Raw genomic sequence first — 16,897 nt, forward strand, 5'->3', positions numbered from 1 at the left:
CTTGTCAGAGACAACATGGCATACATGACAGACATCAAAAGCCACCCATTACGGGTACAGTACCTTATGGAACATTATTGAGCATTATGACATTACCTTGTTACTACTAGTATAATACAAGGATAAGTCTAATAATTAAGCACGTTGAGTGCTAAATATCAGCCCTGAGTTGTCAGTAATGCAATCGAGTTGTTCCCATCAAAAAGATGTTTACTGCCACATCAGTTAGTTGGCAAATTTGGATGTATTACTGACTGGTGTCTCGTTGCTGGCCTTGAGACACTGTAGGATAGTATTATTGTGCCGTGCCATGACATTACATTATTAGCCTGCCCTGATGGAGGGCCAATAAATAGGCCCATGTGCGTTTAAATAAATTTAACGCTTTTTAAAAATATTTCCCAAATCAAATACAACATAATTAATGCTGACCTGTGCTGGAGAGCTCTGCCTCGTCGGTGGCCATGAGCATGAATGCGTCCAGCACCACCACGTTGTCCAGCCAGCTGTACCAATCCTCTAGCTCCTGCAGGAAGCTGGACGCCCCTGGAGCCTCAGACACCTTCCGCGTCGCCAGCTTACACAGCCGCTCGATAAAGCCGGGGATGTTCAGCAACGTCACTAAGCAGGCAAGCAGAGAAAGGAGAGTTATATAGTTGATGAATTTCTGTATGTTCAAGCCCCAATTCACTTAGTTATGGGACCTGGGATATTCAACGTCACTGTTCAGGAAAGCAGGGAAAGACATGTTACATAGCTGAAGAATTTCTGTATGTTCAAGCCCCAATTCACTTTGTAAAATAGCAACCGGGATGTTCAGCCACGTCACTGTTTTTGGCAGTAAAAGAATCAGATATGTTTGAGGATTGTACGGGAGAAATTCAAGCTCAAATTCACTTGTAATACAGCACTGGGGAAAGGATGGTGGCCGTTATTCAAGAACTCAATTCTGAAATAGCTCTTCTCTTTAAAAAAAACAAAGTAGCCTGGCTGCAGTGGCCGTCTCACCCTGGTTCATCTCGGCGCGCGAGGGGCTGGCGTTGCGCTTCTGCTGCGCGTTCTTCGCCAGCAGCGTGTGCTTGTCGTCGTTGCCCAGGTCGGGCTCTGAGATGGTGACCGACAGGATGCGGCAGAAGTTGGCCAGCTGCTGCTGGTCGAAGCTCTGCACCAGGCCACACAGGTTGGGGATGTCCTCCAACTGGATCATCTCCTGGTGGCAGAGAGAGGGGGAAGGAATTAGGAATTGTAAAAAAGAGAAAAACATGCACATCCGTCTCAAAAAGACTGGGTGCATGACTAGCAAAATCCCATGAAAACTGAAGGTTAAGTCTGCGACACCAAGCTCCCTTTTCTCTTACTTTAATGTGACGTTTCGGGCAGCATGCCCTTCATCAGACCAGGTGTCGCGGACTTTACTTTTCAAAGTTTTCCGTTTTCAAAGGAATAAGGAATGACATGAAAACTCAAGTCAGGCAGTGTCAGTTTAAGTGTCAATTTATTCATTTATATTTATTTATTAATAAAAAAAAAATTCACTAGACATACAAAGGTGTGTGTGAGTGTGTGTGCGCACGATTATGTGTGATTTTTTTTCTCTGTAAAGCGGCTTTGAATACCAAGAAAAGTGCTATGTAAAACCAATCCATTATTATTATTACTAAAGGAATTGAAATTCAGTATCTCGGTAGAGTAGAGTACAGTCAAGTAGAATCAGACAGCATCGTCATCATTATTACCACCAAAAGAAACAAACACACATAGTGTGCAGTGAAGTAGCTACAGTAGAGCGTGACAAAGCCCAGAATATTTGTTTGGTGATGTTTTACATTCATGATTTTTTGGTCCTTCAATATGTTTTAATCTACAATCCCTGAGCTAATGATTTCACCAGAAATAATAAGAATAATCATTTTATTTAAAGCGATGAAGAGCTTTCATGGCAACCAAGAGGACACTTTGTCGCCAACTGACCTTCTTGACCCCGAGGATGTCCTCGATGAGCGTGGCGGTCTGGAGGAAGGTCTTCCTATTGGTCATCAGCGTAAACAGGAAGAGCACAAAGTCGTCCCGAGCCGCCAGGCTTTTGGTCACACCTTCCGTCTGATGGGGGACAAAGAAAAACAGATAATTTTCAGTGTCTCCAGCTGAACATTTGACCCATTATGTGCTACTGAAAAACAACAGACAATGAGTGTGTTTAGTTCAGTTCAGTATCCCTAATATGATCCAGATATTGAAGTATCCCAAATTTGCTTTTGAACATACAGTATAAACGCCTTTATAAACATATCAACACCTTTCCTGACTTAAGTATCCCGGATAAGCCTGTATTTGGGATTTTGAGAAATCGGGATATGCTACTGTAGGTGGAGTACTTCGAAAGCTGGTATACAAGTTACATGCATTTTAAAAATATATTTTTCAGATAGGACAGTGGAGGAGAGAGTTGAGAGAGAGACACGGGAGAAGGATCAGGTAATGACCCGGGCCGGGAATCGAACCTGGGTCGCCCGCATAGCAGTCCACTGCCCACCCGTTAGAGCCACATGCAGTTACATGCATATGAAGTGAATTCTATAATGTCCAAGAATGTAGTCTAACAAATAACACGCTGTACTCATATAAAAACCTTATCCCGAATTTGATCATGACCAGCATTAGCCTCATATTTGGGATACTAAACTGCATATAAACACACTCAGTGATGAGGAGAAGTATGAGGAGAAGTACAAAGAGTAGGAAGAGAAGGAGAAGTAGGAGAAACAGGAGAAGGAGGAGAATGAGAAGTAGAAAGAGTACAAGTAGGAGAAACAGGAGGAGGAGAAACAGGAGGAGAAGGAGGACTACTCACGCAAATGCAGCAGTTGTAAAGAACACTTAGACAGTCTTTCACCAGGTCATCATTCACTGTGAGAAAAGGGGACATTTACATGAGTGAGGGCAGACGCACCAAGACCCCGCTGGACAGAACAGAGCAGTCAGTCAGCTCGGCTACAGTCACTAATGACACTCCACAATGAGGAGCTGTTCACAGATAAACTGAAGACAGATAAACCACCATAATCAAATCAGAGCATTTCTGTGCGACAGTGAGACTGCTGCCCAGCAGCCTAGACACTTAATGACAGGAGCACTAAGGCTGCTTTTCATAGCGAGTGTGTGAGTGTGTGTGTGTGTGTGTGTGTCTGACTCTTGCATTTCGGTAGTGTGTGTGTGCATGCGTGTTATTCACTCCTGAGTTACTTCTGCAGCATAGTGTGTGTGTGTGTGTGTGTGTGTGTGTGTGTGTGTGTGTGTGTGTGTGTGTGTGTGTGTGTGTGCGTGCGTGCGTGCGTGCGTGCGTGCGTGCGTGCGTGCGTGCGTGCGTGCGTGCGTGCGTGCGTGCGCGCGCGCGCGCGCGCACGAGCGATGCAAACGATTAATCGTTGTGAGGGGTGTGAATAAGAGGGGTGTGAATAGTGGGAATATTTAAATCACATTTGGATTAAAGAATTGAAATAGATTTGATTCAAATGTGGCATTTTATCTCAATTTTTAATTAAAATGTTTAGATTTAGTACGTTTTTTTTCGAGAAACATCGAGATTTCCGGGGGGAAATGCCACTTATCAATTAATCGTAAGTCGATCGATAAGGCTATTAACTAATGATTAATGAATTAATCGATAATTTGCATCCCTAGTGTGTGTTATTCACTCCTGGGTTACTTCTACAGCATGGTGTGAGTGTGTGTGTGTGTGTGTGTGTGTGTGTGTGTGTGTGTGTGTGTGTGTGTGTGTGTGTGTGTGTGTGTGTGTGTGTGTGTGTGTGTGTGTGTGTGTGTGTGTGTGTGTGTGTGCTACTCACTCTTGGGTTTCTTCTTTAGCGTGGTGAGGGTAGGCCTCATGAGGATTTCCACCAGCAGCTAAAGGGTTAACAAGGGCAAGAGGAGGAGAGAATAGATATACAAATAAGCTTAGAATACAGTGCATTCATTTAATAACACCCCCAGGCATTGGTGCCGCTAGGGGGGGAGTGTTACAGATTCTAAGGGCCCAAGCTCTGACAGCACTGACAGGGGCCCCTTAAGGGAGCCCGAAATTCGAATCTTTCATGGGCCCAAAATTTCTGGCGGCGCCCCTGCCCCCAGGGTGGGAACGCATGCCGCATAAGGTGGTTAATAGATGAACCTGGTGTTGTTGTTGTTGTTGTGTTGTAAGCTCAATATTAGTTGTCACAATGTTGTTTGCAAAAGAACCCCTGAATTTCATCTTCCCAACCACACAAAAAGCAATAAACTATTCTGCTGGAAGACGTAGGACAATCTGTGTTTTGGCATCTGCATAGAACACCCTCAATCAGCGGTTCTTAACATGGGGTGCAACCCCCCCGGGGGCCCCCCAGAGATTGCAGGGGGGCAGCGGAATGTTGTTTACGTTGAGGTTGTGACCAAAATTCTGCTTGCGAGCATTATAATCAGGCGAAATCAAAACCAAATGAAAACACATTTTGGTCCCCATGTAGTCATTAAGGCATTGATTAATGTCTAAGCATTGTAATTAATCACTTATAAGAAATTTCAGGGCTTTAGCAATCACTGCTCTAAATAACATAGAAGATAAGTCCTAAAAGGATACACTGTAGTATTCCAAAACAGTGGACCCAACTGAACACCATCAACGCCATCTCGTATGAAAAAACAGTGTAAGCCTGAACAGCAGACTCACAAACAACCATATACATTTCGCGCAACAAAAGGGGACTAAAGAGGGTGATTGAAGTTTTAAATGTCCCAAAAACAAAACAGTATTCCAAATAGTGGACCCAACTGAACTCACACTACCCAACAGGTCAAAAAAGGGTGCAAGCTTAGGTGAAAGTCAGGCGCAACACTCAGAAACAATCATCTATTTAACACACAGCTCACAAAAGTGGACAAACAAGAGTGAACTCACATCCACGCCACCGAACAGGTCAAAGGTGTAGGTGTTGGGGAAGGAGGACTCCTGCACCGTCTTGCGGTCCTCCGTCACAAACGTCATGGCCTCCATGGACAGCAGGGACGACAGCTCCTGCACAGGGCAGCACAGAGGAACAACTTGCTATCGCATATACAATAACACATAAGCATAAAATGATATACAATATGCAAGTCTGTAGCCTGAACTGTAAAAAGGGACGACGGGCACAGAGGAACAAGTTGCTATCGCACAATAATGCATAAGCACACATACAGAGAGGTAGATGTTATTACATATGCAATGATGCATAATAAACAGTAAGTCTGTAGACTGAAATGTAAAAAGGGACAACAGCTCCTGCACAGGCAGAGAGGAACAAGTTGCTATCTGTTATACAGTTATACTGTACAATAATACATAAGCACACATCCAGAGAGGGGGATGTTATCACAATAGTACACAAAATCATATACATTAAGTCTGTAGACTGAACTGTAACAAGGGATGACAGCAACTTGTTCCTCTGTGCCTGTAGAGGAGCTATCGCATATACAATAATGCATACGCACACATGTAGAGACGAAGATGTTATCACATATACAATAACACATAAGCACAAAATAATATATATATATATAATAATAATACATGTACATATATATATATATATATATATATATATATATATATATATATATATATATATATATATATATATATATATATATATATACAAATATATAATATATAAGTCTGTTGTAGACTGAACTGTAAAAAAAGGTAAGACAGCTCCTGCACAGTAAGAGATGAACATAACTTCATCATGAGTGTGCCAAAAGAGCAAGGCTCATTGGCGTGACAGCGAGTGTGAAGGAAATTCATTTGAATGAAATCCTGTAGACTTATTTGTACTTCTGGTCTCTTCTGAAATGAAACCCAGATCTCTGGCCTTGCTAGTACCACATCGTGCCAGCCACTCTGGAAGCTCAAAGTTCTATTCCCGTCTGCACTGGGGAGATGAACTACGTATGAGCCTTACGCTATGTTACACTTCATGTGTGGGTTACACTTCATGTGTGGGTTACACTTCATGTGTGGGTTACACTTCATGTGTGGGTTACACTTCATGTGTGGGTTACACTTCATGTGTGGGTTACACTTCATGTGTAGGTTACACTTCATGTGTAGGTTACACTTCATGTGTAGGTTACACTTCATGTTGCCAGATGTTGAATTTAAAAAAACTATTGTCAATGACGTCTTGCCTCACAGTATGAGGTCACAAGCACAAGGAGAGTACTGTGGAGGTACTAAATTGAAATAGACCCCCACATCTCTGGCCTTGCTAGCGCCACGTCGCCTCCGCAACACAGCAGGGACACCCATGGAAACTCAGAGATCCTGCCTTGCCTCTTCTCCACTGTGGAGATGAGCCATGAGTCGCACGCTACACTTCATGCCAGAAATGTGCTCCTTCTTGCAGAGCAGCCTAGGACCACAAAATCAGGGGAAACTGTTACAATATTTCACATTTCCCATAGACAAGAGGGCAAAAGAGAGTGGTTTGGGGAGGGGTGTGTGAAGATGCTGAGGCCAAAATTGCTAAATTTGCACACAAAAAAAATCTAATGATTGGCCCTATCGTAGCCTAACGGTAGGGCACTAGCTTACTAAGCCAGCGACCCGAATACGTTTCCGGTCCGGGTCATTAAATAATACCTCCAGGTCACTATCCTGTCTCAAATAAAGCACAAAAACTCAAAAACAATCTTAAAATAAAATCTAATGATTGTATTATTCAAAACAGTCAAGCCTGAAATGAGGCCCGGGCCCTGAATTCTATCAGCCCTGAATATATTTACAATTTGTCACTGGTTAAACTCTGCATGAGAAGTGTGTGTGTGTGTGTGTGTGTGTGTGTGTGTGTGTGTGTGTGTGTGTGTGTGTGTGTGTGTGTGTGTGTGTGTGTGTGTGTGTGTGTGTGTGTGTGTGTGTTTTATGAGTGGAGGACCCTTCACATGTTCTCCCGGCGTGCGAGCGACTGTGCTTATGTAACATGCACAGTGTATCCATTCATCAAGTATTCAGTGTGGGGGGCCTAAGAGCTCTCAAAATAGCACTGAACCCATCCCGCCCTCCCTGAAGGGGACAGTGAATTACTTACTGCTGGAGTGGGGGCCGTCTGAGCGCGCACGTGGGTATAGTATGGTGAGGTCGGTGTACAAGGTACTAGTAACTTATACCTTCAGCACACGGTGCGCGTGTGTGAGCGTGCATGCAGGTTTGCTTGTGCAGTGGCTGTTGGTGCTGATTTGGTTGCTATGGTGAATGTCTATCGGTCAACCCAAATAGAGGAGTAAACTGTGTGTGTGCATGTACATGGCGTTACCTTGACCATGGTACGTGCGCATGTGAAGACACGGTTGAGGTGGCTGCTGGGTGTATGTGTGTAAAAGCGTACATGACTTTACCTTGAGCACGGTGTGTGTGTGTGTGTGTGTGTGTGTGTACCCATGACGTTACCTTGAGCACGGTGCGTGTGTGCGTGAAGTCGCTGTTGAGGTGGCTGCTGGGGGTGTGTGTGTGTGTATACCCATGATGTTACCTTGAGCACGGTGCGTGTGTGCGTGAAGTCTCTGTTGAGGTGGCTGCTGGGTGTGTGTGTAAGTGTGTGTGTATGTACCCATGATGTTACCTTGAGCACGGTGCATGTGTGCGTGAAGTCGCTGTTGAGGTGGCTGCTGGGTGTGTGTGTAAGTGTGTGTGTGTGTGTGTGTGTGTGTGTGTGTGTGTGTGTGTGTGTGTGTGTGTGTGTGTGTGTGTGTGTGTGTGTGTGTGTGTGTGTGTGTCAGGGCTTAACACTAACACGCGCCAGGTAGCCAAATGCGGGTGAAAGTCGGCGTTGGCTAGCAGATACCGAAGGTTCACTAGCCATTCTGGCGGGTCCGTTACTATTCTGAATGATGAGGCACCGCATTTTGTAGTTTTTTTTCTTCGGACCGTCTTTGCTACAAAAGCAATACAATGCGATTTCGCGAGCCTACAATACCCATGAAGCACCTGTGTCACGTGTCACCTGTGTCTAGGAATCTGATAGAGCTAGTCTTGCGAAGAGGAGTGACAGCGAGCTACCGGGACATCAGCGTGCGTTTGGAAATGTCACTGGAAACCTTCACGTGAAAATAAAGTAGCAAAGTTCATCTGCACTGACCTGTTTTGCGATCTGTCATTAGTACAATAGGCTACTTAGTAGTAGTGGACATTAAAATGACCAAAGCGAGAGGAAAACACGTCAGTCTGTCTTACTCTTGTGAAAGTCTCAAGGCTGATTAGCGCAGTGATAAGACAAGGACACATGCGACATTAATAATGTTTGGTTTAAATTATTTTCTGATTTGCCTGTAGGCCTATGTCTTCATACCTTAATATTCCTCCATGTTTCTTGTGCTGTTGTTCCCGACTGTCAAACCGTTCTTAAAAAACGCGCAGTAGTAGTCTTCCAGATCGCACAAAAGCATCCCATTGCATGTCCCTTCGCAGGTGCCGGTTTTGCCTTGCGCCCATTTGTATTTTAAGCAACTCACTATTAAACGGAATGAAAGGAAGTCGTAGCCCCTTCTGTAGCTACCGCATCTGTGTGTGCTTTCTAGTGGATACTTTTATAAGCACATATTCCAGAAGAGGTGTTATTCCACATCCATGACCGAGGACAGGCGACCTTGGCAATGACTTTACGCTATCTACTTTGCGCATCAATTTGGACGGCGACCTCCACAGATAGGCCTATATGATATGAAGAAGTCCCTCCAGATTAAAGACAAAAATATTTTGCTCTCGTGTAGCTTACATTTGTGCCCTTCCACAACACTGTGCTTGGTGTTTCTGCATGGTAAATATAGGCTATGCCATTCCTCAGATCAGTAAATCTGTTCTTTGCATAGCATGCATGCATGGACCATTTAATAGGCCTAACAATTCTAATTATTAGGCCCTATAGCATATTATATTATACTGTATTATATTATATTATATTAGGCCTATATTATATTATGCCTATATTATATTATATTATATTATATTATATTATATTATATTATATTATATTAGCCTACATTACATTATTAGGGCCTACAGCCTATTATATAATTCATTAAAGCTGCTATGATGGTTAAGAAAATTATGGCTAGTGAAAAGGCCCAATGGCTAGTGAGTCAGGAAAACCACTAGCCAAAATGGCTGGTAAGCGAAAAAGTTAGTGTCAAGCACTGGTGTGTGTGTGTGTGTGTGTGTGTGTGTGTGTGTGTGTGTGTGTACCCATGAGTAAAGAGTAAATAACGAGTACACACACACAAACTAACTAAACTAAACATCATGTCAGGAGTCTGCCCTGGGGCAAGGCCAGTTCAAGCATTAGTCTAGTAGATTCTCTCGAAAGAGGAAGGTCTTCAGTTGTTTCTTGAAGGCTGCAAGAGATGTGCTTAGTCTTGCTGCCTCTGGGAGACCGTTCCACCACTTGGGTACCACAACGGAGAACAATCTTGACTGGGAGTACCTAGAGCGACTGGATGGCAGAGCCAGACGGCTTGTGCTGGATGAGCGCAGTTCTCTTCCAGTAACATAGGGCGTTAGTAGGTCCTTCAGATACGCTGGGGCAGTTCCTGTGATGGTTTTGTAGGCAAGGGTCAATGCCTTGTGCTTGATCCGGGCGGCGATCAGTAACCAGTGCAACTCAATAAATAGAGGAGTAACATGGGTCCTTTTGGGTTGATTGAATATCAACCGTGCCGCCGCATTCTGGATCATCTGCAGAGGTTTTAGCGCACAAGCAGGTAGGCCTGTCATGAGTGAGTTGCAGTAGTCAACGCGGGACAGGACAGTGGCCTGCACCAGTCGTTGTGTAGAATATTGTGTCAGCACAGGTCTGATATTCCGTACGTTGGACATCTGGAATCGACAGGTCCGGGTGACTGAGTCGATGTATTTGGAGCATGACAGCTCATCATCAATCATGACGCCAAGGTTTTTGGCGACTTTGTTTGGGGTCACGATGGTGGAGCCTATCTTGAGGTTGATGTTGTGACTGAGCGACTCTTTAGCTGGGATCACCAGGAGCTCTGTCTTGGCCAGGTTCAGCTGTAGGTGGTGGTCCTTCATCCATCTTGACAAATCGGTGAGGCAGGCAGAGATGCGTTCCGAAACCGTGGTGTCATCTGGACGGAACGACAGGTACATCTGGGTGTCATCAGCATAGCAGTGGTAGGAGAACCCATGTGTTTGAATGACACGTCCCAGGGAGGAGGTGTATATTGCAAACAGAAGGGGTCCCAGCACTGATCCTTGGGGTACGCCTGTGGAGAGGGTGTGAGTCGTAGACAGTTTCCCTTGCCATGACACACTGAAGGTGCGTCCAGAGAGGTAGGAGTTGAACCATGAGTGGACAACGCCTGTGATTCCCATGGCTGTGAGTATCCTCAGGAGGATCTTGTGGTTGACTGTGTCAAAGGCTGCAGACAGGTCTAGTAGGATGAGGACCGAGGATAGTCCTTCCGTTCTTGCAGTCCTTAGAGCTTCAGTCACTGAGAGTAACGCAGTTTCAGTTGAATGTCCGCTTCTGAAACCAGATTGTTTTGGGTCCAGTAATCCGTTCTGGTTTAGGAAGTAGGTGACCTGCTTTGCAACTGCCCTTTCTAGCGTCTTGGATAGGAAGGGAAGCAGTGAGACAGGTCTGTAGTTTTCGACATGAGCAGGGTTCAGTGTAGGCTTCTTCAGTAGTGGTGTCACCCTTGCTTGTTTGAAGGCGGAGGGAAAAAAAAAAAAAAAAAAAACCCTAACCCCTCTGCAACTGCACTTATTGTTCTGTATATCTCCTGTGCACATTGTATTTGCTTGTGATGTTGGCTTGAATATGTCCTCTTTTGAAAGTCGCTTTGGTTATAAAGCGTCTGCCAAATGCAATATAATGTAATGTAATAATGTAATGTGTGTACCCATGACGTTACCTTGAGCACGGTGCGTGTGTGCGTGAAGTCGCTGTTGAGGTGTGTGTATGTGTACATGATGTTACCTTGAGCACGGTGTGTGTGTGAAGTCACTGTTGAGGTGGCTGCTGGGTGTGTGTGTAAGTGTGTACGTGTGTGTGCGTGTGCGTGTGCGTGTGCGTGTGCGTGTGTGTGTGTGTGTGTGTGTGTGTAAGTGTGTGTGTGTGTACCCATGACGTTACCTTGAGCACGGTGCGTGTGTGCGTGAAGTCGCTGTTGAGGTGGCTGCTGTGGTGCAGGTGTTGCAGCAGGGTGGGGATGCCGTGCCATTTGGCCTGCTTGTCTCTCTCCTGCAGCAAGGCCTCGGGGATCTACGGACACACACAATAATATATTACAGTGTTTCCCGCAGAATTTTTGTTAGTCAAGGTGGTGGGACTTTAAACGTTTTTTTTTTTTGGTTAAGCAACTTCAAACGTTACATTCACAACATGAAATCTTTATCTTTTCAGGAGACCTAGTCAAGGTGGTAGATGTTTCTTGTCAAGGTGGCCGCCTTAGAAATAAAGTGCTGGGGAAAACCCTATAGTATGATAATCTCTCACACATATTAGTAGAGTACAGTACAGTGGCTTTTATTAATCATCCAAGAGATGTCCGTCAGCAGCACATAATACACATCGCCTTAATGCACAGATTCCCTAAATACAAACTGCACAAATCTAGTGCATCACTCATTAACACCCATTTTACATTACATTACACTTAGCTGATACTTTTATTCACAGCGACCAAATTGCACAGTATTGGTTACAGTCCCTGAGGGTGTTTTGCTCGGACACTTCTGAACCTACACAACTTCTAATGCTGACTCCCTAACTAACCATTAGGGCGTGGCAGCCCCACATCTGCATACAAGCGCACTAACTCTCTAACAAACACACTTACACACACACATTCATCAGCCAAAGGAAATGTGTAGGTTACACAGTTTACAGAATCAAGTCTGTCAACGCACCTCTATGGTGAACTGAGACATGCCTTTTGTCAAGGTACTGCAAAGGGCAAAAATGATTGGTGGGCTACACACACACACATACAATGCAGGACCACACATACAATGCAGGACCACACACACACACACACACAGACACAATGCAGGACAACACACACACACACACACACAATGCAGGACAACACACACACACACACATAATGCAGGACAACACACACACACACACACACATAATGCAGGACAACACACACACACACACACACACACACAATGCAGGACAACACACACACACACACACACACACAATGCAGGACAACACACACACACACACACACACACAATGCAGGACAACACACACACACACACACACACACACACACAATGCAGGACAACACACACACACACACACACACAATGCAGGACAACACACACACACACACACACAATGCAGGACAACACACACACACACACACACACACACACACACACACACACACAATGCAGGACAACACACACACNCACACACACACNATGCAGGACAACACACACACACACACACACACAATGACGACACACACATACACACACACACACACACAATGACAACACACACACACACACACACACAATGCAGGACAACGCACGCACGCACGCACGCACGCACGCACGCACGCACGCACGCACGCACGCACGCACGCACGCACGCACGCACGCACGCACGCACGCACGCACGCACGCACGCACGCACGCACGCACGCACGCACGCACGCACGCACGCACGCACGCACGCACGCACGCACGCACGCACGCACGCACGCACACACACACCGCACACACACACACAGACACACACACACACACACACACACACACACACACACACACACACACACACACACACACACACACACACACACACACACACACACACACACACACACACGATCCCTCATATCAAGTGGTGGCACGTTAACACCATCCTGCCAAATGACAGACACATAAAGCCATGTCCATGTCACCTTAAAACAGCAGCTAAACTTGGAGCATATTAATGAGATCGTGCCAAGCCCATCAGCGTTTACAACTGCATGACTACCATTGTGATGGAGCCAATGCAAGAACAGCCTCAGGCATCATAACAAAAGAATGTTATTATTTCACAGGGATATTGGGTTGCAACATAATAGTACTTGACTTTTTATATTCTCACCAGTGACCTGCGGAATAGACTTATTCCAAAAATGTGATTTAATTGCTGACCCAGCTAAGTTAGCTTCAAAAGTGTTGGAAACCTTCTAGAAGAGATTTGGTTAATCCATATATCAAAAACAAAGCAACAGGCCTTTTATTACAACAGCAACTTGCTCTGGGTTAACATACTGAGGCAAGAGACCCAGCTTTCCAAACTCTCCCTTGATATCATCTTGAACATAGACCAAGACTATGCATGCACCATCTATGCATGCATGCCTGCGTGGCGTGCGCACATGCATAGGGCTACCCCGTTTAGCTACTTGGAGCATTGCTGGGACTTTGGATTTCAAATGGATGATTCGATTCTGATCTTAACTGCAGCAGTCGTATGTTCTTCTCCCCCTTCGCTGTTCTTTTTGTTTGCTGTTCTCTGGAATGTGCCTGCATTGTGCCATGGGAAGTGTCCATTCAGTGCATGGCATTTAGCAGGTATTCCTGGTCACAGTGGTGGCTTACAGTGATGAAATCAGGCAGCGAGTGCAGTCTTGCTAAAGTGCAAGTTGGGGTTAAGTGCCATGCTCAGGGCTACAATAATAATAAAAAAAACACTCTGGGAGTCTCTCGTGTAACCCACCTGGTGGTCTGTTTGCAGGCCACAACTGCTTTTCACTAGACCAGGGACTTCTGTTTAACATGATGAGCAATAGCTTCAACATTGTTGGTTGATTAGCAAACCCAAAATGCAGATTAAGCTGCTAACACATCCTCAGCCCACATGTATCATCAGAATGCTACGTGAACAACAGGAACTAAAATATGCTTCATTCTTCATAGGACTCCTGTAACTTAGCCTGGTTTTACCAGACCACATGAATTACTTCGTTATTATTTTTTGTAGTAATTCAAAATGAATGGTCAGGACTGTCGGGCTACATGTAACTCATCCACAACCAGCAATCCCACAGTCTGCTTACCACACCCTCCCCCTGAGGTGACATGGCGAGGTCTGCAGGATACAGTGGCATTTGAATACAACTCTTATCATGCCAATCTGAGGGTGTGCCACATCCAGTTGTTAACTTCAATGTACTCCGAATGACTGTAGTTTCAACCAGCTGATGGTTAAGTATAAGGCAGCCGGCTACCACTACACTTCACACATGCATGATTTTGTCGCGTCCACAAACACATCCGTGGATGCAATCATGGACCCCTGTTGTCATACATTTAACCTGCCAGACCAAAAGTCCTTTCATGTTGTCAAACATGTTCAGACAAGTACACTTTGACGCAAATTCTTGCATCCATAGATAACATCAACGAGCACATCTGATCTGGTAGCTTTCCAGTAAGCATCCTGAGACAAGTGCATATGAGAGTGAGTGAGTTGCTAGAGAGAGGCAGCTCTCACATGCATGTTAATTATTACCATCATAATCAAATGCTAGCTGTAACAACAACAAAAAAAATTAAAAACACAAAAACCGCCATGTCAACTGAAGGAAAAACTCTACACATAAACTGCTTGCTGGTGTTTGCATCATCTTCTAGTCATCACCATTATCATGGATTTGATTTCGCCGTCCATTTGGATGGCTTCTTTGGCAAAACGGTCACAGTGTCTCGTGACAACAATGCATTCTGAATGCAGACAGTCCTCTGCTCTGAGCAGCTTCCGAAGTAAAGGGTGGCTGCTGTGCTGGCTGGACATAGGGAGAGTGAGGCTGAGCCACGGAGAAAAGAGGCGAGGGCTCAGTCGGCTTCTATTGGGTGGGAAGCAAGCCCGAGAATCTGGCTGGGTCACGGAGGGACACGTTCTCCATTGCATTCAGATGAAGCCACCACCCCCGGCCTGTATTGCAACAAGGCGGCCCAGATGTCCAAAAGAGTGCAGCCCCTGGCGCTCTCGGGGAAATGTGCTCTTCATCTCAAGTAGGGCCGTGAGAGGCTGCCTCACAAAAGCCTTTATTCAACTGCCCAATCAGTCAGACTCGGAGAAAGAAATAAAAACCAAGCTGTCGAAGCTTCTGCTTCAGGCACTGAGTGCCATAATTATGCTATGCGATGGTTCATACAGATGTACTCCTAACGGTGGGGGAAGAAAAACACATTTGGCAGGGCCCATCAATGACCCACAAAAAACACATTTGGCAGGGCCCATCATTTGCTAGGGCCACATTCGCAATGACCCACGCAGCCGTTTCTGATCACGCCTAAGATCAAATTGAAATGTGTGGGTAACGTTGACCTCTCCAGCCGGTGACAAACGACATACAATTTGTCACGATCATGCAAAAACTATTTGACAAAACACTATCCTCTCTGGTATGCAAGTTATTCAGCAGCTTGAGGGACGTTGCGTTACATACCTAAAAATCGTAGTGCAGTAGCCTATGGCTCTTGCTCACCAACTGGCATAAACATGAAATGGATGAAAAATCATCCTGGATTGGGGAAGCATGTCGATTAGTCGGTTCTAGATTTCGGTGAGTCCATCAGCTGATGGCCCAAAAACTGAATCTGATGAAGCGCAGTCTGTAATTGCAATTGTTTTGTACAGACCACACTGGCCTTCTTTAAACGACAGCTATAAACAAAAATACAAAATATATATGTCTGAATGTTCTTGTAACACAGTGTAAACAAACAACGAACAACTTGGAACATACACGTAGCATTATAACTAAAGGAACTAGCATAGTCAACGTAGCTACTTTCAACTATTACATTTCAGTTAGCTGTATGACGATAACTTGTCAGTGGGTCTGCACGTGACATTTGCTGATTGTTGTTTAAAGCTGTACAGAAAGCTGTATGAACGATATACATTTAGGCTCCTAAACAAGCAAAACACAATTGCCTGCGAAGAAACAGCTGCTACCTGTATGTGTTTTCGTGCCTGCTTCGGCTACGTCAACTGTTAGCAATAGCAAGGTTTTGCCAATATGTGGATTGTATGTGTATCTGTTTACAATATCAACAGCCACATTTTACATTCATATAGCTGGCTTCTTATTGCACAAATGTCAAGTGAGTGTTAACACAGACTGTTGGTTGTATATGGCATGCACAGACTGTGCAACAAACATAAGATAGTCAGCGTACAAAGCAAACTCCAGTGCAAGTTTAGGCTAACCTTAACACTACTAGCTACATAGCTATGTAGCTAACAGTAGCAAGTTGCCTTTTGTCATGTCAACGCTATTTCAGTGCAAGACATCAATCTACATGCAACATACCTGAGTTCCTCGACTAAATCCCCGTCCGGTAATCTGGCCCTGTGTGATATTTGTGATTATATTCCCATTACGGCTCTTTCGTCTCGCCCCTTTACAAGGGGACTCAGACCCTAATTGCGTCGCCATTACCTTTTCTTCTGTACTATACCAAACAGGAAGTTTAAAAGACACTTTAAAGGAGCCGAAGTATGATGTCATACAACTTCCTTTTACTTTCGATTGTTATGTCAAGTTCAATAAATGTGGACCCAATAAATGTAGCACAATTACATTTGTGTAATACTGATCAAGAAAGAAATTGGTGCTGTGACCCATTGTGTAGTCTGTAGGCACACACACACACACACACACACACACACACACACACACACACACACACACACACACACACACACACACACACACCTAGTCTATGATTTAATTATATTATTATTTTTATTATTATTTTCATAATTATTATTATTATTTTAACTATTATTAAGGGGGCTTGCCACACTTATAGTAGGCCTAATCTCTAAGTTATTGCTTAGGC

The 16,897-nt window shown here is 44.7% G+C and overlaps 1 protein-coding gene across 2 annotated transcripts in view; it reads right to left on the bottom strand.

Annotated features, from left to right (window-relative positions):
• Window positions 1-16,505, bottom strand: part of trpc4apa (transient receptor potential cation channel, subfamily C, member 4 associated protein a) — a 28,183-nt gene extending 11,678 nt beyond the window's left edge. Inside the window, exons 1-8 of one of the 2 annotated variants that reach the window (XM_063215529.1) lie at window positions 16,366-16,505; window positions 11,160-11,288; window positions 4,934-5,050; window positions 3,846-3,903; window positions 2,852-2,907; window positions 1,972-2,100; window positions 1,009-1,210; window positions 433-621 (exon numbers count right to left, since the gene is read on the bottom strand). In XM_063215529.1, the coding sequence (XP_063071599.1) occupies window positions 433-621; window positions 1,009-1,210; window positions 1,972-2,100; window positions 2,852-2,907; window positions 3,846-3,903; window positions 4,934-5,050; window positions 11,160-11,288; window positions 16,366-16,491 (1,006 nt within the window). In that variant the 5' untranslated portion in view covers window positions 16,492-16,505. Of the gene's footprint in view, window positions 1-432; window positions 622-1,008; window positions 1,211-1,971; window positions 2,101-2,851; window positions 2,908-3,845; window positions 3,904-4,933; window positions 5,051-7,462; window positions 7,710-11,159; window positions 11,289-16,365 lie in introns of those variants that run through there. The other variant, XM_063215530.1, reaches the window with a different exon arrangement.
• Window positions 16,506-16,897: the final 392 nt, after the last annotated feature.

Source organism: Engraulis encrasicolus, chromosome 14 (assembly GCF_034702125.1).
Source record: "Engraulis encrasicolus isolate BLACKSEA-1 chromosome 14, IST_EnEncr_1.0, whole genome shotgun sequence".
NCBI classification, from domain to species: domain Eukaryota; kingdom Metazoa; phylum Chordata; class Actinopteri; order Clupeiformes; family Engraulidae; genus Engraulis; species Engraulis encrasicolus.